This window comes from Phyllostomus discolor, chromosome 6 (assembly GCF_004126475.2).
Source record: "Phyllostomus discolor isolate MPI-MPIP mPhyDis1 chromosome 6, mPhyDis1.pri.v3, whole genome shotgun sequence".
NCBI lineage: Eukaryota > Metazoa > Chordata > Mammalia > Chiroptera > Phyllostomidae > Phyllostomus > Phyllostomus discolor.
In genome coordinates, this window is record NC_040908.2 from 25,690,812 (window position 1) to 25,714,301 (window position 23,490).

At 36.3% G+C, this 23,490-nt stretch overlaps 1 protein-coding gene across 1 annotated transcript in view; it reads left to right on the forward strand.

The window, feature by feature from the left end:
- Positions 1 to 23,490, forward strand: part of MTA3 (metastasis associated 1 family member 3) — a 165,564-nt gene that overhangs the window by 60,005 nt on the left and 82,069 nt on the right. The window contains exons 6-7 of the mRNA XM_028516324.2: positions 18,007 to 18,070; positions 19,959 to 20,076. Of these exons, the coding sequence (XP_028372125.1) occupies positions 18,007 to 18,070; positions 19,959 to 20,076 (182 nt within the window). The remainder of the gene's footprint in view (positions 1 to 18,006; positions 18,071 to 19,958; positions 20,077 to 23,490) is intronic.

Here is a 23,490-nt window from a genome sequence, read left to right on the forward strand (position 1 = left end):
TCTAGTCAGACGTTGTCTTAAGAGTGCAAGATTCTTGAAGGTTGGTATCTTTTTTTCCCTTTTGTCATGCCTGCTGTGGCACATAGTAAACAACAGCCAGTCTAGAATTTGAAGCTTGTATAGTTTCCATTTAATTTTATTTTTCTTGTTTAAGGAAATGAAAATCATCAACAGATAATAGAATAATCTCTTCTCAGTTACCACTGACATTAAATGAATTTTTAGATTGTGTGCCTGTTTCTTTTATGAGAATTAAAGATTTGGATATTGGCTCAGGCCTCTGAGGGGAGTGACTTACTCAGATAATAGGCTTTTACCAGGAGGCCTAGGCAGAGGATAGGAAATCTTTTCTTATACGTTGGGTTGGTCAAAAAGTTCCTTTGGTTTTCTTATGTACGGTGGCTTCTAGTATCACTAAGTTGTCTTTAACTGCATTAGCTTGAAACTTTAACTTGAAACAATTTTGTTAGATTTTATTGTGACAACCGTCATATCAGTGTGCATTTAAAAAAAACTTACCAAATTGGCGAATTTTTGTTTAGCCATTTCAGTATTGAAGATGAAAGACAACATGGAACATTTTTGGCATATTATTTTACTATTTCAAGAAAGGTAAAAATGCAATTGAAATGACAAAAAGGATTTGTGCAGGGTGTCAAGTGATTTGTGAAGTTTCCTGCTAGAGTTTTCTCGCTGGATGATGCTCCAGGGTCAAGTAGACCTCCAGTTGAAGTTGATAGCGATCAAATTGAAACATTAATGGAGAACAGTCGATGTTATACCACATGGGAGGATAGCCAACATACTCAAAATATCCAAATCAGTAAAGTTATGGTGAAAATAAAAAATGTGTCTTTTTTATTTACTGAAAAAAACCATGCAGAGTGGTTGGCCAACGCAGTACATACGTGGGTGGTCAAAGGGGCAAAAGTAGGTTTACAGTTGTTGAGTACACAAAACACAGAGTTTATTCTTGCATTATTACTAGTTATTGTCTTATTTTCCATACGAACCACTGTAAACCTACTTTTGCCCAGCCTTCATCGTCACACACAAAAGAAGTTTATAGCAGCACATAGCACCTTGAGAAAGGGAGGCCTGGAGAAGCTTCTAGCCAACAAGCAGTACTAGGTGGGAGTGTGCTCGTTCTCTTACAGGTGGGTGTGGTGTAGTCAGAAAAGGAGGGTGCAGTGAGTGTGCCGCGTGGCTCAGCAGCTGCACTTCTCGGATTCTGTCTAACAGAAGTCTTCACGTAAGTGTAGGGAAACACGTGTACTGACTTGTTATTTTTTCAGTGAATGGTTTTATTTTGTGAATAAATAAGGTGATTTTCATGACAAAAGTATGTGTCTGCATCACAAATGGGTAAGGAACTTGGTATTTGATGGATTTTAAATTGTTTTAATATCAGAAAATATAAGCAACTTTCATCCTTTGCTTTTCTATATTTCTAGTGTTTTGAAATGAAAAAAGCACTTTAAGTATATAATGGGAAAAAGTGTTATTTAAAAATTTGGACCTAAGGAGGGAAAAGGACATTGTGTGTTCATTTTTATCTCTTTTCGGCGGACGACATGGCGGGTCCTGATGAAGACAGTAGGTGGAGATCGCTGAAAACTCCTCATGCTTCCTTCGCTGGTAGTGGTAGAGGGTCACATTAACTATTGCCATTTGATAGCAGACCTGTTTCTAATGTAAGGGTATATTTTTCAAGTATTTTTATTGCCTAATGCTAAATTTTCTTAAAAAATTATTCTGTCAGTTTATATTTCCATCATAGTATGTTATAAATATGCCATTTGCTGTTCTCATTATCACTGGATTTTGAAATAAACTTTTATTGTTGATATTTTGATAACCAAAGGATAATTTATTATTGAATTGTGAAAAATTCAGAGGACCCCACCCCCTTCTCTATTTCTCTTTCACACACACACTTACATCCCTAAAATTCCTCAGCCCAGCAGCACGTACATTGTGGTGTATTGTTAATGCGTTTTCCCTTCTAATCTTATGTGCGTTTGTTGGATTTTGGCCGCACGTTGCTGGAGTCCAGTTGGAATGACAGAGGAGCTATGTCACTCGTGTGTAGTGTCCCCCGTTGCTGAGTAGTGCATATTCTGTGCTGCTGTTGTCACTTTTGCTCTTTCTAGGTTGGTTGGTGTGTTTTTAAATATGTGAGGAGTATGGTTGGAAAGTGAATGATGGAACAGAAGGAGGAAGGGAGGACAGTTACATAAAGAAAGAGTGCTAACTCAGAAATGAGTCCGAAGGTCGCTCTTTGGAAGATTTCTTACGATTGTGAAGAGAGTCTGTTTTCTTAAAGTTTTACTGTTTCACCTTTCATATTTAAGTTGATTTTATGTATATGTTATATAGGATTTGTTAGAAAACCACGTTTAAAAAGATACCATTTACAGTATCATCAAAAACAGCAAACACCTAGAAATAAATCTGAAGAAAGATGTGTAAAAAAGGGGGAAAGATGTGTAAACACTCTATCTAGAAACTACAAGTATTGCTTAAGGATTTAAAGACTGAAATAAATGCAGGATAAGTAAATGCATGACAGTATGTCAGTTTTTCCTATGTTGTTCCAAATTCAATATAGTTCTAAAGAAAAGCTCAGTGAGATTGTGTGTGTGTGTGTGTGTGTGAAGTGAAACTGTCTGCAAATTAGGCTGATTGCATGTGAATGGAAAAGTTCAAAAGAGGTGAAAATAAGGTATTTTCAAAACATGGTTCCTGTACTCTGGGGTGTTCCGCCCCTGCCCCCGCCGTCCCTTTCTGGGCCTTGTGAGGGCAAAACTATTTTCAAAACAATATTAAGATTATTTGCCTTTTCCCTGTATTGATTTTGCAAAACCAAAAAGCATTTTGGTGCACAAGCAGTGGTGGATAAACTGCGGCACCTTAGCGCTGGTCAAGGCGCTGGCACCAAACCGCTGTGATTGGCGCTGTATTCTTCACTTCTGTGCACTTGCAGTGGAAACAGAAACAAAATGGCATGAAAGAACGTTCTTGACAAAACAGTACGATTTATTAATTGTAATGAATTTATAACCCTTCATGTCTTCTTAAAAATTGAGGAAAAATTCACACAAAATTTATTATAATGTACAGGGTTCAAAATCCAGTGGCATGCAGTACATGGACAATTTTGTGCCATCATCTACCTTGTTTCAAGGGATTACACATCTTTTTAGCATTCCGTGTAATGCCATGAGAAGTTTGCGTAAATCACTTACATTCCATATGGAAGTGAGATGGTCGTTAAAAAAATGACTCATGGGTTGTTTGAAACATAAGCTGAACTCGTTGCCTTTATCATGGAGCACCGTTTTTACTCAGAGTGCCCCTTGAAAGACAAACTGTTTGTTTAGACAGGAGCACTGTACTCCATCATGTATTAGGTGCTCTCCCGTGGATAATGTGCACCCATGTTTTAGACCCAAACTTTCAGGGGAAAAAAATCTTTTGTTTTAAATTTTTAATTCATTTTTTACTCATTTATATTGAGACACTATTTTTTGTATTATTAAAGGAATTTTTAAAAAGATTTTATTATTTATTTTTACAGCAGGAAGGAGGGAGAGAGAGAAAGAGAAACATCAATGTGTGGTTGCTGGGGGTCATGGCCTGCAACCCAGGCATGTACCCTGAGTAGGAATCGAACCTGCAACACTTTGGTTCGCAGCCCGCGCTCAAACCCACTGAGCTATGCCAGCCAGGGCTTATTAAAGGAATTTTAAACATTTATTTTTGAACATGTAATGGTGCAAGAGATTTTATGTAACACATAATTACAGAAGAGCAGATGAAAGTATTTTAGGCACTACCCCATGTATACTGCACATCCATATTTTTCCATCAAAAGTTGGGCAAAATAGTGCGTATTATACTTGGGAAAATACAGTATTTGGTAGATGTTTTTTGAAAATGAAATAAACTTGTTACTTAGGCAAAAGTCTAGTTGTCTCCTAAGCCAGTCATTGAAGAGATTTGCAAAAACATAACACCACTGTTCTCATTAAACTTTTTTTGTTTTGGAAAATAGAGTAATTATTAATAAATGTTTACTAATATAAAATGTTTATTTTAAATTAGTAAATGTTAAAGTTCACTTTCAGTTTTAATTTCTAATGTCGTAAATAAATATTGGTAGGTCAAACCCCAAGAAGCAAAAGTTCTTTGAGGTTCACAATAATTTTTAGGAATGTAAGAAATCTGAGACAAAGTTTGAGAACCGTTGACAAAGTCAGTGTAGAAGAGCAAAAATGTTAAGAGGTTGATATCATTAGATATTAAGACACTCATATAGTTACAGTAATAGAGCAGGGGGTGGTCTTAGCAAGAACATTGAGAAATAAAACCAGTGGAACGTAATAGAAAAGCCAGAAGTGACTCACATACATAGTACAACTTCCTATTGATGTCAGCACCATTGCAGTCTGGGAGGGGAAGGGTGGTCTTTTTAGGAAATGGTCCCAAGTAACTTGGGAAAATAAACGAAGGTTCCCTTTCTCTTTCTTTCTTTTTATCCCTCTTGCTAATTTTTGTTGATGAAACAAGGATTTTGTTTCTTACTGTTTGGATTTTGCTGATTGCATTTCTGTAGTGTCCTCTACCATGCCCCTCCCTCCCTTGTATTTCCCATGAATTGGTAATTAGATATAGAGGATAGGTTCAGTATCTTCCCTCCCTCCCTCCCTCCCTCCCTCCCTCCCTCCCTCCCTCCCTCCCTCCCTTCCTTCCTTCCTGGAAGAGGGACATTCAAGACAAAACTTCTTTGTAGGTGGTATTGTGTATCAGGAGATAGATAATACACATATTTCTTTTCAGGATATTACTGGTATTTCATGATTATTTTCTAGAGATACATTAATTCATAGTTGTTACTAGTTGGAAGACTTCTGTGTTTTTTGGTTCTGATTTTTAATTTTAGTTTCATGGTTTAATGTATAATACCTTACATTAGAGGTTCCTAATCTTACCACACTCAACCTCTCTTTTACACATTTTGTGATATGTTTTTTACTGTTCTGGAATGAAATTAATTGGTACATATCACATGATACATAGTTTGGCTTGCTATTGAATTTTGGGTTAAAAATTATTTTACCTCAAAACTTTGTCTTCAGACATCTATTGTCATTGAATAGTAGTGTTGTGTCACATAGATTCTTCATACTTTGCATATTACTTGTTTTCCTCTCCTCTCTTAAATTTTCTTAGAATTCTCATACCCATCGTATCCTGAAATTTGGGGGATGCTTCAGTCATGATGATATTTGGTAGGCAATTTAACATTTTTTATTTATTGACTTTTTTTAGAGAGCGAGGGAGAGAAACATCAATTTGTTGTTCCACTTATTTATGCATCCATTGATTCCTTCTTGTATGTGCCCTGATCAGGGATTGAATCTGCATCATTGGCATATCAGGATGATGCTCTTATCAACTGAGCTACCCAGCTAGGGCTGGTAGACCTGTTTTCCTTTATAGCTGGAAATTTTTTTCCTAGTATTTCTTTCATTCCCCCTCCCCCATTTTCTAGTACTTCCGCTTGTGTGTTAGATCTCTTGGATTGTGTCTTTCCTTATATTTTCTGTTTTTCGTTCTGAGCTACATCTTTGATTCTTATGTTCTAGCCCATTCACTGATATTTTGCTTTTGCCACTCATACTTTAACATTTCAGAGGCTCTTTTTTGTCTCCTTAATGTTGTTGCTTTTCCGCCCATCCTATCTTTGTTTTATGAATGCAGTATCCACACAGATCTTTTAAAAATTTTTAACTTGTTTAAATAACCTCTGTTTCCTCTAGGTTCAGTGTTTGTTCTTTGATATTTTTGTTGTCTTTTGTGCTGTAGTCTCTCTTCAAATATTTGATGATTCATAGCTGTCTGTTCTTATTTAAAATCAAAGGAATGATAGAAAGGCCAACCAGGAGCTCCCTTTGTGTGGGCGGACTTTGCTGGTAGACTTCCAGCTAGGATGTAAAGCTGGCTCTTCTAGGTCCTCCTGTTCTGACTGGAACTTTTTTTTTTTAATGTTTTTTAGATTTTATTTAGTTATTTATTTTTTAGAGAAATGGGAAGAGAGGGAGAGAAACATCGATGTGCCAGAGAAACATCATTGATTGCCTCTCACATGCCCCCAACTTGGGGCCTGGCCTGCAACCCAGGCACGTGCCCTGACTGGGTAATTGAACCAGCAACCTTTCATTTCACAGGCTGGCACTCAATGCACTGAACCACACCAGGCAGGGCTCTTACTGGAACTTTTTCAGGGCTCTGCTAGGTAAATCAATTCCATTTTCCCTAACATCAGCTCTCTTTATGCATATTTTGGGCTTTGTTTCTTAATTATCTTGTTCGATTATGTTAGCTAAAACCACCAATTCCAAGTTTAATATTAATGTAAAGTGGACATTTCGGCCTTGTTCCTAGTCTTACTGTTTCCCTGCTAATAGAAAGGCTCGTTCTGAACTTTGGTTTGCCTTGCTCAGTCTCTCTTATCTGTCTTTGTGTTTCAGAATTTCTGAAATCACTCATGTACCCTCTTGATGGGTCCCTCTTCATAGTGATTTAGGTTCTTTTGTTGCTGATTCTCTTGCCATCATCTTAAAGGCATCCTAGAAAAGAGAAGATGAACACACAGGCTTTGCCAGTTATTTAATTCATTATTCTGTTGAGACTCTAAAACTATTATCTTCCCACTGCCCATTGGAATGCTGTTAAACACCTTTCAGTTAGGTCATTGGATAAAAATACTTTAAAATAGTGGGATTTGTTTTTTTGTGTTAGTCTGTGAGGTGGAGTTCTCACACTGTCCTGAAAATGCATTGTAATAGTTAGGTTATTCAGCATTGAAAAAACACTTCTTTCCATTTATAAAAACTGATTTGAAAAAAATTTGGTTCAAGTTTTACCTAGAGAAATTAATATTTGAAAGTAGACCTTTTCTTTAGATGATCATACATGTAAGAAACTAATAAATGAACAAAATACTTGCCTAATAAGATAAGGGTTTAAAAAACAAAACAAACAAAAAAACAAATGATGTTCCAAAGACTGCAGAGCTGTGGTTAGACCGCATTCGATAGGACTGGACTGCCGTGGTGGGTTACTGTGAGTGGTTGGGGACTGTACGCCCGATCTGGATGAACGTTTGGGGTGATGTGGGGCCCAAAAGCAGCGGATGGTGGATCTGTTCTTTGTGTTGTCAGGATCACAGCCAGCTGATTGGATGCCACCACTTTAAAAAAATAAAACTTCTGGGGGGGCATGTAACATATTGACATGATCCAGAAATTAAAATATGGGTCATACAGTAAAATGTCTCACTTCTGTAGTTTCCCAGTGTGTATATTTGTAGACTTGTATTGTTAAAGAAGAAAAATTTAACTGAGTAAATCTGAATATCTAGTCGGCTTTATTAAATGATTCATGAATTGGGCAGCATCCCATCTAACAAATAGAAGGGAACTCTGAGGGACTGTATAAAATAGAAGGTCTTTATGAGCAGAAGGAGGGCAGGACAAGGAGTTTAAAAATACATTATTACAGGCAAGGTCACCTTGCATTAGGAGAAGGCAGGTGGTTTTTTATGAGCCGGATTATCTATTAGTGTTGATCAGGAATTCCAGACTGATTGATTGAAAACTCTACTCCTAAGGAGAGACTGAAATTGCAGGTAGGTTAAGTATTGAGTCTTGGTGGGTTTATCACAGGTGACTCCAGTTTGGGTCTGTTGTTTCTTTTTAATGTTCTGTATACTTCCAGAAGCTGAATACTATACTATTTCATGTATATAGAAGCAGCCAGATGTGTTTATGTTTGTGCCTCTAAGTAAATTATGATACTTTTATATTGTGCTTTTTAAATGAAATGTCTTGGGAGATCTGCCTCATTCTTTGCTATGGCTGTTTTATACAGGCTGGGGCAAAAAGTAGGTTTACGGTTGTTCATATGGAAAATAATATAAGTAAATAATGTAAGAATAAGTAGTTTCATGTACTTAGGGCTATAAACCTCCTTTGCCTTACTTTGTCTCCCTCCCTCCCTTTCCTGTTTTTTGTGTGTGTATTTCTGATTTAATCATAATTGATGAATACTTGGTTCATTTTAGTCTTTTGCTGTGAAAAATAATAAACTTTTACCTGGGTCCTTTCACATATGTGTGATTGTGAGGATATGTACAAACTAAATTATACCAAAGAAAATATATGAAAATGCCCTAATTATGCTTTCTGGATTTTGTATTTGTTCATGGTTCTGTATTGGTCTGAGCAGGAAGATTCAACTGAAAGGCTTTTAATTTGTGGAATTAATTTATGATGTGTTTGTTGAGACCTGTTTTTGTTATCTTCAGTGAAAACAATTTTTTAGACTTAAGTTGATTGAAAAATGCTAACTTATTTAAGTACGTATGTAATAAAAGAGATTCACTTAAATTAGTAGTCTCTAATTGGATACTAATTAGTAGTCTGTTATAGGCTACTACTTCAGTTGGCTACTAATGTTAAAGGAAATGATTTGAAATTGAAAGTGTTATGAAGGCAGTTTTCTTCCTAAATTTTATTATGCCAATATTTTTATTTTGAGATGTTAGGTTTAAAATATTCTCTTGGTGTTTGTAAACAAAATTTGAATTAGCACTGTTAGGCACTATTGATGACTATAACTAGTACTACTTACAAAATGAATTCAATGTAAGGAAGTTACCACATTTTTTTGGACCATAAGACACACCTGGGTTTTAGAGGAGGAAAATAGGGAAAAAATTTTTGAAGCAAAAAAATGTGGTAAAATATTTAATAACATAAATAACACAATATTTCACCAATATAAATGTAAACAGAACTCAACAGCAGCACTAACAACCATTATTCTTTCCAAATTTTGGGGGGGCGGGGAGACAGGCAGAGAAAGTGGGTCTTCTAGTCTGAAAAATATGGTAATTATTGTGTTTTGACTCATAGGATTGCTAGTGGGTAAACTAGAGGGAAAATACAGTAAGTGGGAAAAAAATCATACCACATTTTAACATTTTAAAGTGTAGATGTTTATAACACACTTAAAAGAAATGTTGTGTTTATTCTATGTAATCTTTCCGTTGAAACGATCAGTTTGTTCCCCGTGGGTTGAAGTGTCCTTTTCCAACCAAAACCACAACGCAGGAAAGCCCTGGGCTCGGTGAATGTATACACTGCATATTGTTCCTAGTACTGGTATTCCACGCAGTGGTGGAAATGCCTGTGAGTTCCTGTGAGTTTCCCGGCAGTCAAAACAAATCGCCACCCTGTTCTGGAGAAGGGGCACTTCCTAGTGCGTGCCCACTACCTTTGGACATTTCCGTTTCTCCAAGCTGTGAAAAGGAGAAGTGGTACTAAGAGAAGGGTTCCCCCACCTTTGAATTACTCATTGACAGTTTCCTCCATATTTTCATCAGCTCTTCAGAGCCGTGGATTAAAGTCTTAATCTAACTTCGGTACTGTTCACATGTACAGACGGAGTGATCTTTACAAAACACTACTTGTCGTTTTTCTTCACAAAATCCACATTAAGCCCAAACTTCTCTTTTTGGCTTTTTATTCCTCTGCCTTACCTACTCAAACAGATAGTCCATTTTGTGTTTGTTTGTTTGTTTATTTGTTTGTGTTTTGGTCCTACTTTCATTTTTATTTCTTAACATCTGTTAAAGCAATATTAACAATAGAAAATATATCTTTGAACAGAAATACTTAAAGGTTTCCAGGTTCCTTTTTTCTCTGTCCTCCTTCTCCTTTTTGTAATCTATAAACTGATCCATAAAATCATATTATTTCAATTAACATAGGCTGTCCTTAAATGTTTGTTACTAAGATACAGCTGAGAAATGATTCAACAACTCTAATTTAGTGCAGTGCTTTTTAACCAGGGACAGTTTTGTCTCCTGGGGGACACTTGGCAACGTCTGGACAGTCTGGTAGTCACAGCCAGGTATGAGGATGCTACTGTCATTCAGTAGGGTGGATGGATAGAGGCCAGGGATGCTACTTAAATAACCTGCCTGTCCAGGACAGCCCTCACAACAAAGAATTATCTGGCCCCAAATGGCAGTAGTGCTAAGGCTGAGAAAACCTTGCTCCCTTAGTATATATGTGTATATGTGTACATATAGTAGTCATACAGATTTGTGTACTTTATCTAATTAGAATCACCCCTGTTACTTTAAATTTAAATTTTATAAAGTTTTTAAAACATTTATTGATTGATTTGAGAGAGGGAGAAACATCGATTTGTTGTTCCACCCATTCATGCATTCACTGGTTGATTCTTGTATGTGCTGTGACAGGGGATCAAACCTACAGCTTTGGCGTATTGAGATGACTCACTGACCAACGAAGCTATCTGGCCAGGGCTAAATTTAAATTGTGTTGTTTTTACAGTCAAATGTATGTGTATAGCGTTTAGTAGTATTGGTCATATGCCTGGTGTCCCCTCTGCAGTCATTTTCACTTCTCTGACAGTGGCTTCTGCATTTTCACTGCTTCTATTGTTCAGTTATAAAAATCTCTCTTTACTTTCTCCTCCTTCCCTTCTCTTTCCCTTGTGTTTCCAACGTATCACAACTTTTATTTAACTTAATGATCAGTCTTTGTATTTTATGGCCATTTAAATATTCCTTACATATTCTTTCTTGTACAACCTTTTGTTTTCCTTAGAATATAATAATTGTTTTGCCTTTTCCTTTTCATTAGTCTTCTAAAATGTAAAAAGTTTTTAGCCCTTGCTTATCCAAAAATCTTTTTCACAGTTGGATGGTGATTTGTTTAGGCATATAACTCTGGTTTAGAAATAATTACCTTCAGAATTTTGGATCTTTCCTTCTGTCCTGTTTTACAGTACTGCTGTTGAGAGATACAGTTTTCTGAAAGTATGTTGGACCTTGGAATTTCATTTCATTGCAGTGTATTTAATGGATGCGGTGCTGTATAAAAACTGTTTATTTGCCGAATTCCCAATCACAGAACCTAGCATGGTTTTTTATATGAAAAAATCTTCAGAATCCAGAGCAATGTAAGACTGATAAGGCCAATGAGGAAAATGCCTTTCTTTTTTTTTTTTTTTTAAATATTTTATTTATTTATTTTTTAGAGAGGGAAGGGAAGGAGATAGAGAGAGAGAAACATCAATGTGTGATTGCTGTGGGTTATGGCCTGCAGCCCAGGAATGTACCCTGGCTGGGAATTGAACCTGGGACACTTTGGTTCCCAGCCCGCGCTCAATCCACTGAGCTACGCCAGCCAGGGCGAAAATGCCTTTCTTTAATGAGGAAATAATGGCTTTCACTGAACTAGGGCAGTTTAAAGGCAGACTCTGCATCTGTTGTAGTGGTATTCCAAGTTCATTGTGCCTAGGGTTTGCCTAGTGGTGCTTGTTAATCAGGTAGATTCCTTGATCTTTCCCCAAGATACTTGGACTCAGCCAGTCTGGCGTGGCACTAAGAAATTTGCATTTTTCAAAGCAGGGATGGTAAGTTCTGAACCATTCTACAAGCTGCACTTGTAAGAAGCTGAAGGAAATTCTTCCAGCAAGGTGGAAATGAATGTTAATTTAAACTTTCTCTTTTTAACTTATGCAAATTGGTGATATCTTTAGATAAAAGAAATGTATAACTTGTATGTACATTTTTACATATGGTATCGAGTATATGGGATTATATAGTGGACATTCTGTTAAGCAAATAGTAGGCTGATCAGCACCTGCCATTAAATATGGGACCATGTTGTGTCATAATTATTTATCCACTCCCTGGCTGGTGTGGCTCAGTGGATTGAGTGCTGGCCTGTGAACTGAAAAGTTGCCAGTTCAATTCCTGGTCAGGGCACATGCCTGAGTTTCGGGCCAGGTCCCCAGTTGGGCGCATGCAAGAGACAACTGATCAGTGTTTCTCTTGCACATCAATATTTCTCTCCCTCCCATGCTCCCTTCCTCCTCTTCTCTCTGAAAATAAATAAATAAAATCTTTTAAAATATATTTATTCACATGTCTCTCTGTCCCAGCATAGTCTCTAAAACAGTATATTTTTAAGAACTTTTTGAAAGATCTGTTGGAAAGTAGGTATGTTACCTCTATAGAAATGCCTTGCTTTTGTGAGGCTCCCTGCAGAAAAAGCAGCATGAATAATTACATGGGCCAGGAGTATTCTTTCTTTGTGTTACTGTCTTTGATATATTTCATCATCATGCTTGGGTATCTTTATTTCTGAAGTTTTAAAACATGTGGAATACAACAGTTAGGAATATTGTTTGTGATTTAGCATACATCTATGATTATATTCAGAATTTGATAATTGTTGCTTTCATTGGGAGTTTGCTTGAATTTTTCATGTGTTTATCTATGTTCCAACATTTGTTCAGCATAAAGGAAGCCAACACTTTAAATCTCATTTTAAACTACTTTTATCAGCAATTCTTGGCATGTGGCACATGTGTTAATTACATAATCATATTTACTTCATAAAATAATTCTGACTCAACTTCCTGCTTTGTTAGCTGTGAATATATGTACATGAAAATTTCAGCATTTGGATTTTCATTTTTAATTTGGAAAAAAGTACAAAATAGCTACTGTAAAGACAATTTAGAAACTTAAACCACCTATTATCCTCTCATCTTTGCATAAAAGCTACATTCCTCAAAATAATTTATATTTCAGATCGACCGGAGTATCCTACTGATTTTTTAAATCGTGTGCCTCTAAAACAGTATAAACAGTGTTTTTTAAATGTCCTAATATAATTATGAATCTCCTAAAATAATTTTTAATGACTTGTTTAAATTCTCTTGTCATTTCAGAGATTATGGAGAAGACTTTAAGTATGTTATATTGGCTAGATAAAATTTTCAGTGTCTGTTAGCATTTAACATTCAAGTGACTATTAAACAGACAGGGACATATTAAAATAACATTTAGTACCTTTTACACTTCCATTATAAAGAAACATAATTTTTGGACTTCCAGTCTAGCTGGAAGCGTAGTCAAACACATTTTGCCTCTGCACACAACTATAGCAAAAATTACAGCTAGACTTCAAAACCAGTATCAGCCAGATTTGTCAAAGAATTGAGCTGTATGGAAGTCTGACAACCAAGGAGTTAAAGAAGCTGCATTCATCCAGATGGTTAGGAGGGGTGGAGACTTGGAGAGGAGGCTGTACGTGTGGTCCCACATTCACATGTGGTGGATAAAAATCGGGAGGGATTCCTAAGGAGTGAGTGATCCCAGCCACAAAACAGACCACCCAGCCCAGAATTGCAATATGAGGAAGATAAATCCCTATAACTTCTGGCTGTAAAAACCAGTGGGCTTTGGGGTGATAGAAGAAACTATGGGATTCTCAAGAGACTCTACCTAAATAGCCCACAACAGACTTAGGACTCATGCAGGCCCACACCCTTTGGGATTCAGCACTAGGGCAATAGCTGGAAGGCCACAAGTGGTATGTGGGGTAAAGGGGAGAGAAGAGTGAGGTAACTAGCAGCAGGGCAAGTGCTAGGAAACAGCTTCCAATCCTGGGCACTCTCCAGAGGCCAGGTAATGGTATTGTCCCCTCTCTAAGCCAACTATCCCCCCATCCTCCCCAGCTCTTGGCTCCCCCCACCACAGAGCCACAAAGTGGTGAAATGGGTTTCCCCACCCTGGCAATTACCTAGACTCTGCCCCACACAATTTACAGGTACCTTTCCTACAATAGGCCACGTTACTAAGACAGGGAGTCAAAGCAGCTCTACCTAATGCATAGAAACAAACACAGGGAGGCTGCCAAAAATAGGGAGACCAAGAAACATGGCCCAAATGAAAGAAGAGAGCAAAACTCAATGAAAAGAACTAAATGAAATGGAGGTAAGCGACCTATCAGATGCACACTGGTGATCAGGATGCTTAAAGAAATCATTGGGTACTGCAACAGCATAAGAAAGACCCAGGCAGAAATGAAGTTTGCATTACGCAAAATAAAGGAAAATCTATAGGGAACCAACAGTGGAGGGAAGGAAGCCAAGAATCAAATCAACAATTTGGAACATAAGGAAGAAAAAAGCATTCAATCAGAACAGCAAGAAGAAAAAAAGAATTAAGAAAAACAAGGATAGAATAAGGACACTGGGACATCTCCAAATGTACCAACATTCAAATCATAGGGATGCCAGGAGGAGAATAGTCACAGCAAGAAATTGAAAACTTACTTGAAAAAACAATGAAAGAAAATTTCCCTAATTTGGTGAAGGAAATAGACATACAAGTCCAGGAAGCACAGAGAGTCCTACACAAGATGGACCCAAAGAAGACCACACCAAGACACATCCTAATTAAAATGCCAAAGGTTAAAGATAAAGAGAATCTTAAAAGTAGCAAGAGAAAAGCAGAGAGTTACCTACAAAGGAGTTCCCATAAGACTGTCAGCTGACACAGGCTAGAAAGGACTAGCAAGAAGTATTTGAAATGATAAAAAGCAAAAACCAAGGACCTACAATCTAGATTACTCTACCCAGCAAAGCTGTCATTTAGAATGGAAGGACAGATGAGGCTTCCCAGACAAAGTAAAACTAAAGGAGTTAATCATCACCAAGCCATTATTATATGAAATGTTAAATATTTAAGAAAAGAAGATCAAAACTATGAGCATTAAAATGCCAAGAAATTCACAACTATCAACAGCTGAATTTGAAAAACAAACTAAGCAAAAAACCCAGGTGGGGGCCAACCTTGGCCTGCACCACACGGGAAACCCCAGGGCTAGCGCACCCCGTGGACATCTACAGAGCACATCAGAACACCACCATCCTGTCCCTAAACAGCTGATTCTCCACAGAGGGCGAAGGTTGGTGGTCAGTGGTTACAGCCATTCCTTGTAGCTTACTGGCCTAGGTAAGTCCCTCCCATTAATCTGCCAGCAGCAAACAAGGCTCAACTACAAGAAGAGGGTGGTGCACTTAGCTCACACGGTGGGCGCAACTCAAGCGTCCACCTTGGGTGACGGGAGCCTGTGCCACTGGACCCTACAGGACACTTATTACGTTAGGCCACATGACCAAGACACAGAGTTAAAGTAGCCCTACCTAATACATAGAAACAAACACAGGGAGACTGCCAAAACAAGGAGACAGAGAAACATGGCCCAAATGAAAAGAACAGATCAAAACCCCAGAAAAAGAACTAAACAAAATGGAAACAAGCAATCTATCAGATGCAGAGTTCAAAACGCTGGTTAGAAGGTTGCTGAAGGAACTTAGGGAGGACCTTAACAGCATAAAAAAGACCCAGTCAGAAACAAAGGATACACTAATTGAAATAAAGAACAATTACAGGGAAACAACTGTAGTGTGGATAAAGCTGAGAATTAAATCAATGGTTTGGAACATAAGGAAGCAAAAGTAACCAATCAGAACAAGAAGAAAAAAGAATCCATAAAAGTGAGGATGGTGTAAGCAGCTTGTGGGACAACTTTAATTAATCCAACATTCGATCCATAGGGCTGCGGGAAGAAGAGAAAGAGCAAGAAATTGGAAATCTATTTGAAAAAAATAATGAAAACAAATTTTCCTAATTTGGTGAAGGTAATGGACATGCAAGTCCAGGAAGTACAGAGAGTCCCAAACAAGATAGACACAAAGAGGGCCACTCCAACACACATCATAATTAAAATGCCAAAATTTAAAGAGATGGGAGGGTGAGTACGGGAGAATGGGGAAAAAGGTGCAGGAATTAAGAAGTTCCAATTGTTAGGTACAAAACAGACAGGAGAATGTTAAGAACTGAATAGGAAATGGAGAAGCCAAAGAACTTACATGCATGACATATGGACATGAACTAAGGGAGGGGATTGTTGGAGGGAATGGGGGTACCAGGCCAAGGGGAGCAGGAGGGAAAAATTGGGACAACTGTAATAGCACAATCAATAAAATATATATAAAAAAAACAATTTTTGAGAACTTAAAAAGATTTTATTTCTGCTAGGTGATTAAGTATTAAATGTTAGAAATATTGCTTTATTGCTGTTATTGAGGCAAAAAAAAATGGAACTTTTGGAAACTTCATTTATTACTGAGGCACGCTGCATGTGTGAGCAGATATTCACAGGTCATAGCGTCTGTGGCAGCTGTAGATAGGCTAACAGCAACAGACCCAATTTCCCTGCCTGTAATTCTGCCCTGTGTAAATGTCAGCCAAGTGTTGACTTTAGTGTCGTTATGTGTACTGAAGTAATAATGTTAATTTTTCTGCTTCACTAACATGCATGAATAAAATGAGGCAGAAAAACAGAAGACCTTTGGTAACCAAAATAGAGATTGGATAATAAGGATATACTGTATGCTGTCAGAGAACTCTTTTATAGTGATATTAATCTAAGGTGATTACCAGAAAAAGATGTTTTTATGAGGGGAATTTTTTTTTAATTTGAGGAATATAATGTAAAAATGTTTAGAGAGCTATAATAATTTTTTTACCTATGTGTTAATATTTTACTTTTGGTAATTTTGTTCTCTGAGTTTTTCTTTTGTTTTTTTTTTTATAATTTTTAATGCAATTTTTTTTTAAATTTTATTTTTCAATTTACTAGTTTGTTTTTTTTTTAAGATTTTATTTATTTATTTTTAGAGAGGGAAGGGAGAGAGAGGGAGAGAGAGAAAGAGAGAGAGAAACATCAATGTGCGGTTGCTGGGGGTTATGGCCTGCAACCCAGGCATGTACCCTGGCTGGGAATCGAACCTGGGACACTTTGGTTCCCAGCCCGCGCTCCATCCACTGAGCTACGCTAGCCAGGGCTGTTTTTCTTTTTAAATTTTATTTTTCAATTACTGTTGATATTCAATATTATTTTGTATTGGTTTCCGGTGCACAGCTTAGTGGCTAGACAGTCACATACTTTCCAAAGTGATCCCTCCGATATTTCCAGTACCCACCTGGCACCACGCATAGTTATTACACTGTTATTGGCTATATTCCCTGTGCTGTACTTTCCATCCCCGTGATGAAGTGTTTTTCGCTCTGATAATCCAGCAGCAGCATGTCTTCTTAATGCATATGTGATGTGTTTGATTTTGCTTATTTTGTACAGAGCAAGTAGTAACTTCTGTTTAGAAAATCAAAAAACACTGTGACATTTAGAAAATTTTTGTGAGCCCTGACAAATCTATAACTTGAATAGTCTGTCAAAATTCTCCTGTCAAATTTGTAGCTACATTGAATTTTTCAAGCTAGTGAGGATAATTTTAAAAGTGCTTGTAATAATTTCCTCTTCCTGGTTAACCTTACTATTTCTCAAGTTCAGACAAGCCCTTTTTAATGGCATCAATTTCCAAACTCACACCCAGGGCTTAGGATCAAAGGTAATTGCCATCAGATGTCAAGGTCCACGCAAGACTATAGATCTTTATTTTGCCCCTTGCTCTGTAGAAGTTCCTAGTGTTTAAATTTTAACTAGTCTTAGAGCAATTTCAGTATAGGTAAGTCAGTTAATCCTGATATGAATGTGTATTGTTTTTAGGTTCTTTCTTATATGCAGTGGCGTCTTTAACAATATGAAGGTTATATTAGGCACTGGTTTTCATGGTTTGCATAATGTCTTTGGAAAATATAAAATCACCTCATATTTACTCATAGAGTCTGAAATGGACTTAATCTGAAGGTTTCACTGTACTTTTTTTTCTTGAATAATTAGGAATTAACTATAAAGTGCTCTGTGTTAGAAGTTTTTACTGCCTAACACAGTTTCTTCCATAGGTTAGCCTCTCAATAAATGTCTATAAAGACAGTCTTTTGTTTTAGGTTACTCAACACCAGGAGTGTAAAGGATTATATATACACTTACATATATTCCTAACTGCCATTTGGATTCTTAATACCAACTTTACTTTTGGAATATTCCTTACTTTGTATAGTATACGTCATCACTGTGAAGGTGAAGTCGCCTTTCTTAAATGTTTATTTATTCATTTTTTTCCCTTTTTTAACAGGGGGAAATGCACTGTTGCCCTTCTGAATGAGACAGAGTCAGTATTATCATATCTTGATAAAGAGGTAATTAGTCATTATACTTGTATTGTCCTTTTTCTCTTTAATTTCACATGAAACCCATACCTTTGAATTTATTTTTGTTTGTACAAAATTATTACACTGCCACAGTGGGATAATAGTAGAAGTATCATGACTGGAATGAATTTGGACAATTTGATTTTTCTGGTGAACTGAGACAAGAGTGGACAAACACTGTTGTGTCTGCCTGTCTGTCTTCCGTTGGTAAAGAAAAGCTTTGTAAAGCATGGCACATGATTGCACTGGTAGTAGAAGAAATATTTTTGGCTTTATGAAAAATGACTTTACTATAATTGGTCTTCCTGTCTTTTGTTTGTTTGGTTTTTAATAAATCGCTTTTCTTTTAGACTCCAGATGAGATTTTACCATTGGTGGCCTGATTTCTTTCCTGGAACCCTAATAACTTTGTCAACAAAAAATATTTCTTTCTGTAAACTTCAACAAGAAACATTTTAACATTTTTTAGTAAGTTGAATTAAGTAAAGGGAGGAAATGGTTATCACCAGAGTATTCCACAGTTTCAAATGACTTGTTAGCATTTGTATGATGGGAAAATATTTTACTGTTGATGGTACTTCAGTATTTAACCTTACATTTTCATGATGTTTTTCTTTTCCCCAAGCCTTTATTGTATGTGTGTATACATATTTTTTTAAATAAAGGGACATATTTTTTATCATTCTTAAGTATTATCCTCCTATCTCAAATGAAGAAAACATAACTGAAAAGACAGATAAAAATGTCTAGAACTACGATACATTAGAAACTCTAATAAAGAAAACTAAAATGAAAACCAAAATATTCAAGGCAGAAAGAAGGTTAATAGTCTTTAAAACTTAGGCTTATGGAATTTAGAAAAGAAGGTACATGGCTTTGTTGTCAGTGTGTCCAACAGAATGGTTGATAATGATACGGATAATGATAGTGCTAGAAATTAGCACAGATGTAGAAATAAAAGGAGGAAGCATTCAGTATATTTCAGTGTGTTCTACTGGTATTTTTGGATGAGTGGAATTTTTCAAAATATGATGTTTTTTGCCTTCTAAGTTATTATTAGCAATTTGGATCTGCTAAGGACTGTAATAGGTAAAAATTTGCAAAGATCTTTAGGATTTTTTTCTCTATACTTGGTTTTTTTCACCACTTAACTTTTCATCATTCTTTGAGATAGAAACAATCTAAAAGATAGGAATTTTAAATAAATAAAGTGTATTTAAGGAAATCTTTTTTCTTTTTTGTTTTTGGTGGCAAAAAGAGCAATTTAGGAAAAATAAAACTGCTGACACTATATTCTTGACACAATTTGGAAAACACTTTTGTATTTAGATTCGCTACATTAACCATTATAAGACTGTCCTTGAGAAAATTTTTTAGTCCTATTAAAATAATCGAATTTGGCATATTTGAAGATGTATATATAATGTGGATTGTGTACATCTTACTATTTTAACACAATTTGGGATGGACACCCCAAAAGTAAGTGCCCGATACGTATGAAGGGGTTCATACTGTTTAGTGTGGGATTCAGAGGTTTAGATGATCACTTGATTTTAGGTGTCTTACCCTTGACTTACGACTTCACTTTGCTTGCTTTTCAAAACCTTGTTTTAGAGCAATTAATGGTTTTCTTTTAGACTAAAACAAAAAAATAAATCATAATAAACTGCTTTTATTGTAAGCTATTTGTTTTGGGTAGATGTAATATTACACTATTTTACATGATGGCAATAACTTCATGTTCTTAAACATATATGGATTTATTCACTAAAACAAAATTTTATACACTCTCTGAAGTTTTATGGTTTCATTATTATGACATTGAATTTATTGTTTTATAAAAAGTTTACCTAGATATTTTGTCATTTTCTTTCAGGATAGCTTTTTCTACTCACTGGTCTATGACCCCTCAGTGAAAACACTATTAGCTGACAAAGGTGAAATCAGAGTGGGACCTAGATATCAAGCAGACATTCCAGAAATGCTCTCCGAAGGTATGTTTTCTTTTGAGTTTCAAGTCCTATGAAAACGTGTACCATATCTTGAAACTCAAACACTGTTTTCCTCATATGGGAGAAACAACTTCTAGGCTAAAGTTTAAAAGGCATAAGTTCTTCCAGTTTTAGAAATGCAAAAAAATAGCAAGGGATAATAATTTATTTAATCAGTGATTTTCTTTTGATTTTATATTTTTATGAGTTTTTTTGCTTTTTCACTCTTTTTATTTTAGAAGAAATTTAGAAACACTCATGTTGTTGAAATTGCGTTTTGCTGTGGCGCGCTCCTGCCTTGAGACCCCAAGTGCCCTGCATGCCCTGTATCTGAGGAGGCCCTGGGATCCGGGGAACAGTTACATTCTGGTGGGGATTCTGCTGGACCTGGGCAGTTTATGTACCGGAGAGAATCAAAGCTTTGCATTTTAAAAACATCTTCCATAAGTTCTTTTCATTATCACTGATTTCAGAAGTAAAACATTACCATTACAAAATAAAACTCAAAATAAGGACATGTACAACATAGGAAATGAATATCATCCCCTTTCCTCCTTCATTCCAAACCCATATGTAATTACTCTGATCAGATAGAGTATGTTTGTTTTGTCCACACTTTGGCTTATGTGCCATCCAGGACTGGTCCATGCACAGTGGCAGGCTGCACATGTTACTTTGCAGATGCTTGTTACAGTTAACAGTGTGTCTTGAGCATCTTTCCCCATGAGTAGAGTGACTTCATTCTTGTAGCGACTCTTCAGCTCTTGTATTTGCATAGATGTATGGTGATTTCATTTTCCAGTCTCCTGTTGATAGACTTTTAGATGTTTAGGTTTTTTTGTAATTACATATGATGCTGATAGAAGATCTGTGCATATATTTGTGCTGTGTAAATATTTTTCAAGCATAACCTCTTGGAAGTGAAATGGTATGTACATTTTAGACATTGAAAATGCTTCCTTGCCATTCAAAAAAGCTGTCATTAAGTTGTAAAAGAAAGAACCAGATGCCATTGACAGCACTGATTATGAGGGATATTTTTTCCCCTTCATTTTTTCTCTCAACATTTTATATCTCGTTGTCTCCATTTTAAAAGATTTAGAATTTGAGATTATGTTTGCTTTCATTATCTGTAACCCTTCTGTAAATTTCTTGCTCATTTTCTACTTGGTTATTTATCTTTTTAGGTATTGAGAGGCGTTCTTTGAATATTAAAGGTAAACAAAGACAAAAGTATTTGTCTTTTGTCTACAAGTATTGCAAGAATCCTATCCCCCATTTTATTGAAAACATTTTAATAGTGATTTACATATATATTTTTTACTTTTGTCATATAGGAATTTAGGATTTATTATTAGTCTTTCCTTTAAGGTCTTTATAATTTGCAATATTCAGAAAAAGGCCTCCACTTTTGTTTTTGCTTTCTGATTATTGAAGGATATGAGCTTTTCCATAGGTAGATTTTTCTCTGTACCTTGCCTTACTGCTAGAAAATGTATGCAGAAAAGTTAAATCAACAGTTACTCAGGAGAGAGTTTGTGAGCATAGCACACATTGGTGTCAGTGGTGGGTAGGGGGGATGGCCATGAATACGCCAGGCTGCAGGCTTCTGCATTTTCATGAACTTAAATACCAGGAAAGGTCAGTCAATAATGATTAAGCTTGCAGAACAGAATGCTGTGTCTGTATTCAAATGTTCATTGGATGTTTTTGCAAGTAGACTATACATTCATTTATTATAGGCTGAGAGATTGCATTTATTTACATTCCAATCTGTGCAAATCAACTTGTCTTCCAGAAATAATTTTGGATGTTTGTGGCCCTTAATGTTTGATGTTAGACATAATTATATCCCTGTACCTAGGTGTTCACTAAATATTTATTATTATTTTTTAAAGATTTTATTCATTTTTTAGAGAGGGGAAGGGAGGGAGCAAGAGAGGGAGAGAAACATCAATGTGTGGTTGCCTTTCAAGCACCATCTACTGGGGACCTGGCTCGCAACCCAGGCACATGCCCTGACTGGGAATCAAACTGGTGACCCTTTGGTTCACAGGCTGGTGCTCAATTCACTAAGCCACACCAGCCAGGGCTAAATATTTATTATTATTTAAAATACTTGATTTTTAAATTTTACAAATAGTGCTGCAATGGGTGTAACAGATAATTTTATAACTGGAAATAGAAATTTTTTACTCTGGATATAACTGAAAAAGTGCATTTCACCATTTTTAGTGTACAGTTCTGTGAGTTTTAGATAAATGTATATGCTCCTAGTGCGATAGTTGGGCAAGCCCATCTGTCCCCAGACCAAGTCTTGCATCTGCTCAGCAGCCTGTTGTTACTCCTCCCTGAACTCTGATCTTTCCCTTCTTCGCGCTCTGCAGACCTGTTGTTCAGGTAATCTGTTATGCTGTTTTTATTATTTGAATTAAAATTTTGTACTGCCTGAATCATTGATTGTATGGTTCTCCCTTGAGTACTGAGCACAAGCCTTGGCATTTAAAAAGTCTAGAAAGTTTTGTGTACTGCTCACATAAAGATAAATGCTGAACAAAGTAGTGAAGCTGGGATGTTTCAAGTAGCAGTGGGCAGAAAAATCAGATCATGCAATCTCCTGAGTTCCCGTTTACCTGAAAAACTAGTTAAATGTAGTACTTGCTCATTGAAAAGCAAAAGTCTAGTGAGAGTGATGAAATTTGGAAAGCATTATCTACCTAGCTTAGAATTTTAAAAAAATACTATTTTGGGACATAAAACAAGACATAAAAGACAGTAATTGTATAGTGCTTCTAGGTAAGAGGAATTCTTACCCAGTTATGGCACTGGGGGAGTTACGCTAGCTATCTGTCAGACATTCTTTGCATTTAGAAAATGGGACTAAATGTTTGCTAATATAATAGGTTTTAGAGTTCATTAATGAGTATTAATTGCCTTTAACATAACGTTTCTCTTGCTAGTCTTCTGGGTGAGTGGTTTACAAACTTACTTAGGTGACAGAACCCTTTCTTTAAATGAAATGTTACACAATGCAACCTTAAATAATATAAGAAAAATTAGGTAATTGTGAATAAGGTGGGGGGAGAAGGCCACATTAAATCTCTTAAGGTGCCCTAGGGAACCTTAGGTTCAGCTACAAGTTGAAGGCTGCTGGCTAGTATTCCACACCTCTTAGAACCCCACCTCTTCATTACACAGTCAAAATCCCCAAATAAAATCTGCAGTTAGAAGTACTTATGATGAAGTCCTTTGTAACATAGCGTAACAAAGGTATGTTACTGTATTCTCTTTGCTTCTTCCCAGTTTTTTAAATCTTAAAAATTATTTTATTGCAATAGGAATTGTCATAGATACACAATTACAGTGGAAACAAAACTAAGGTTCCTCAGATCATCCCTTTTTATTCACTGTTAACCA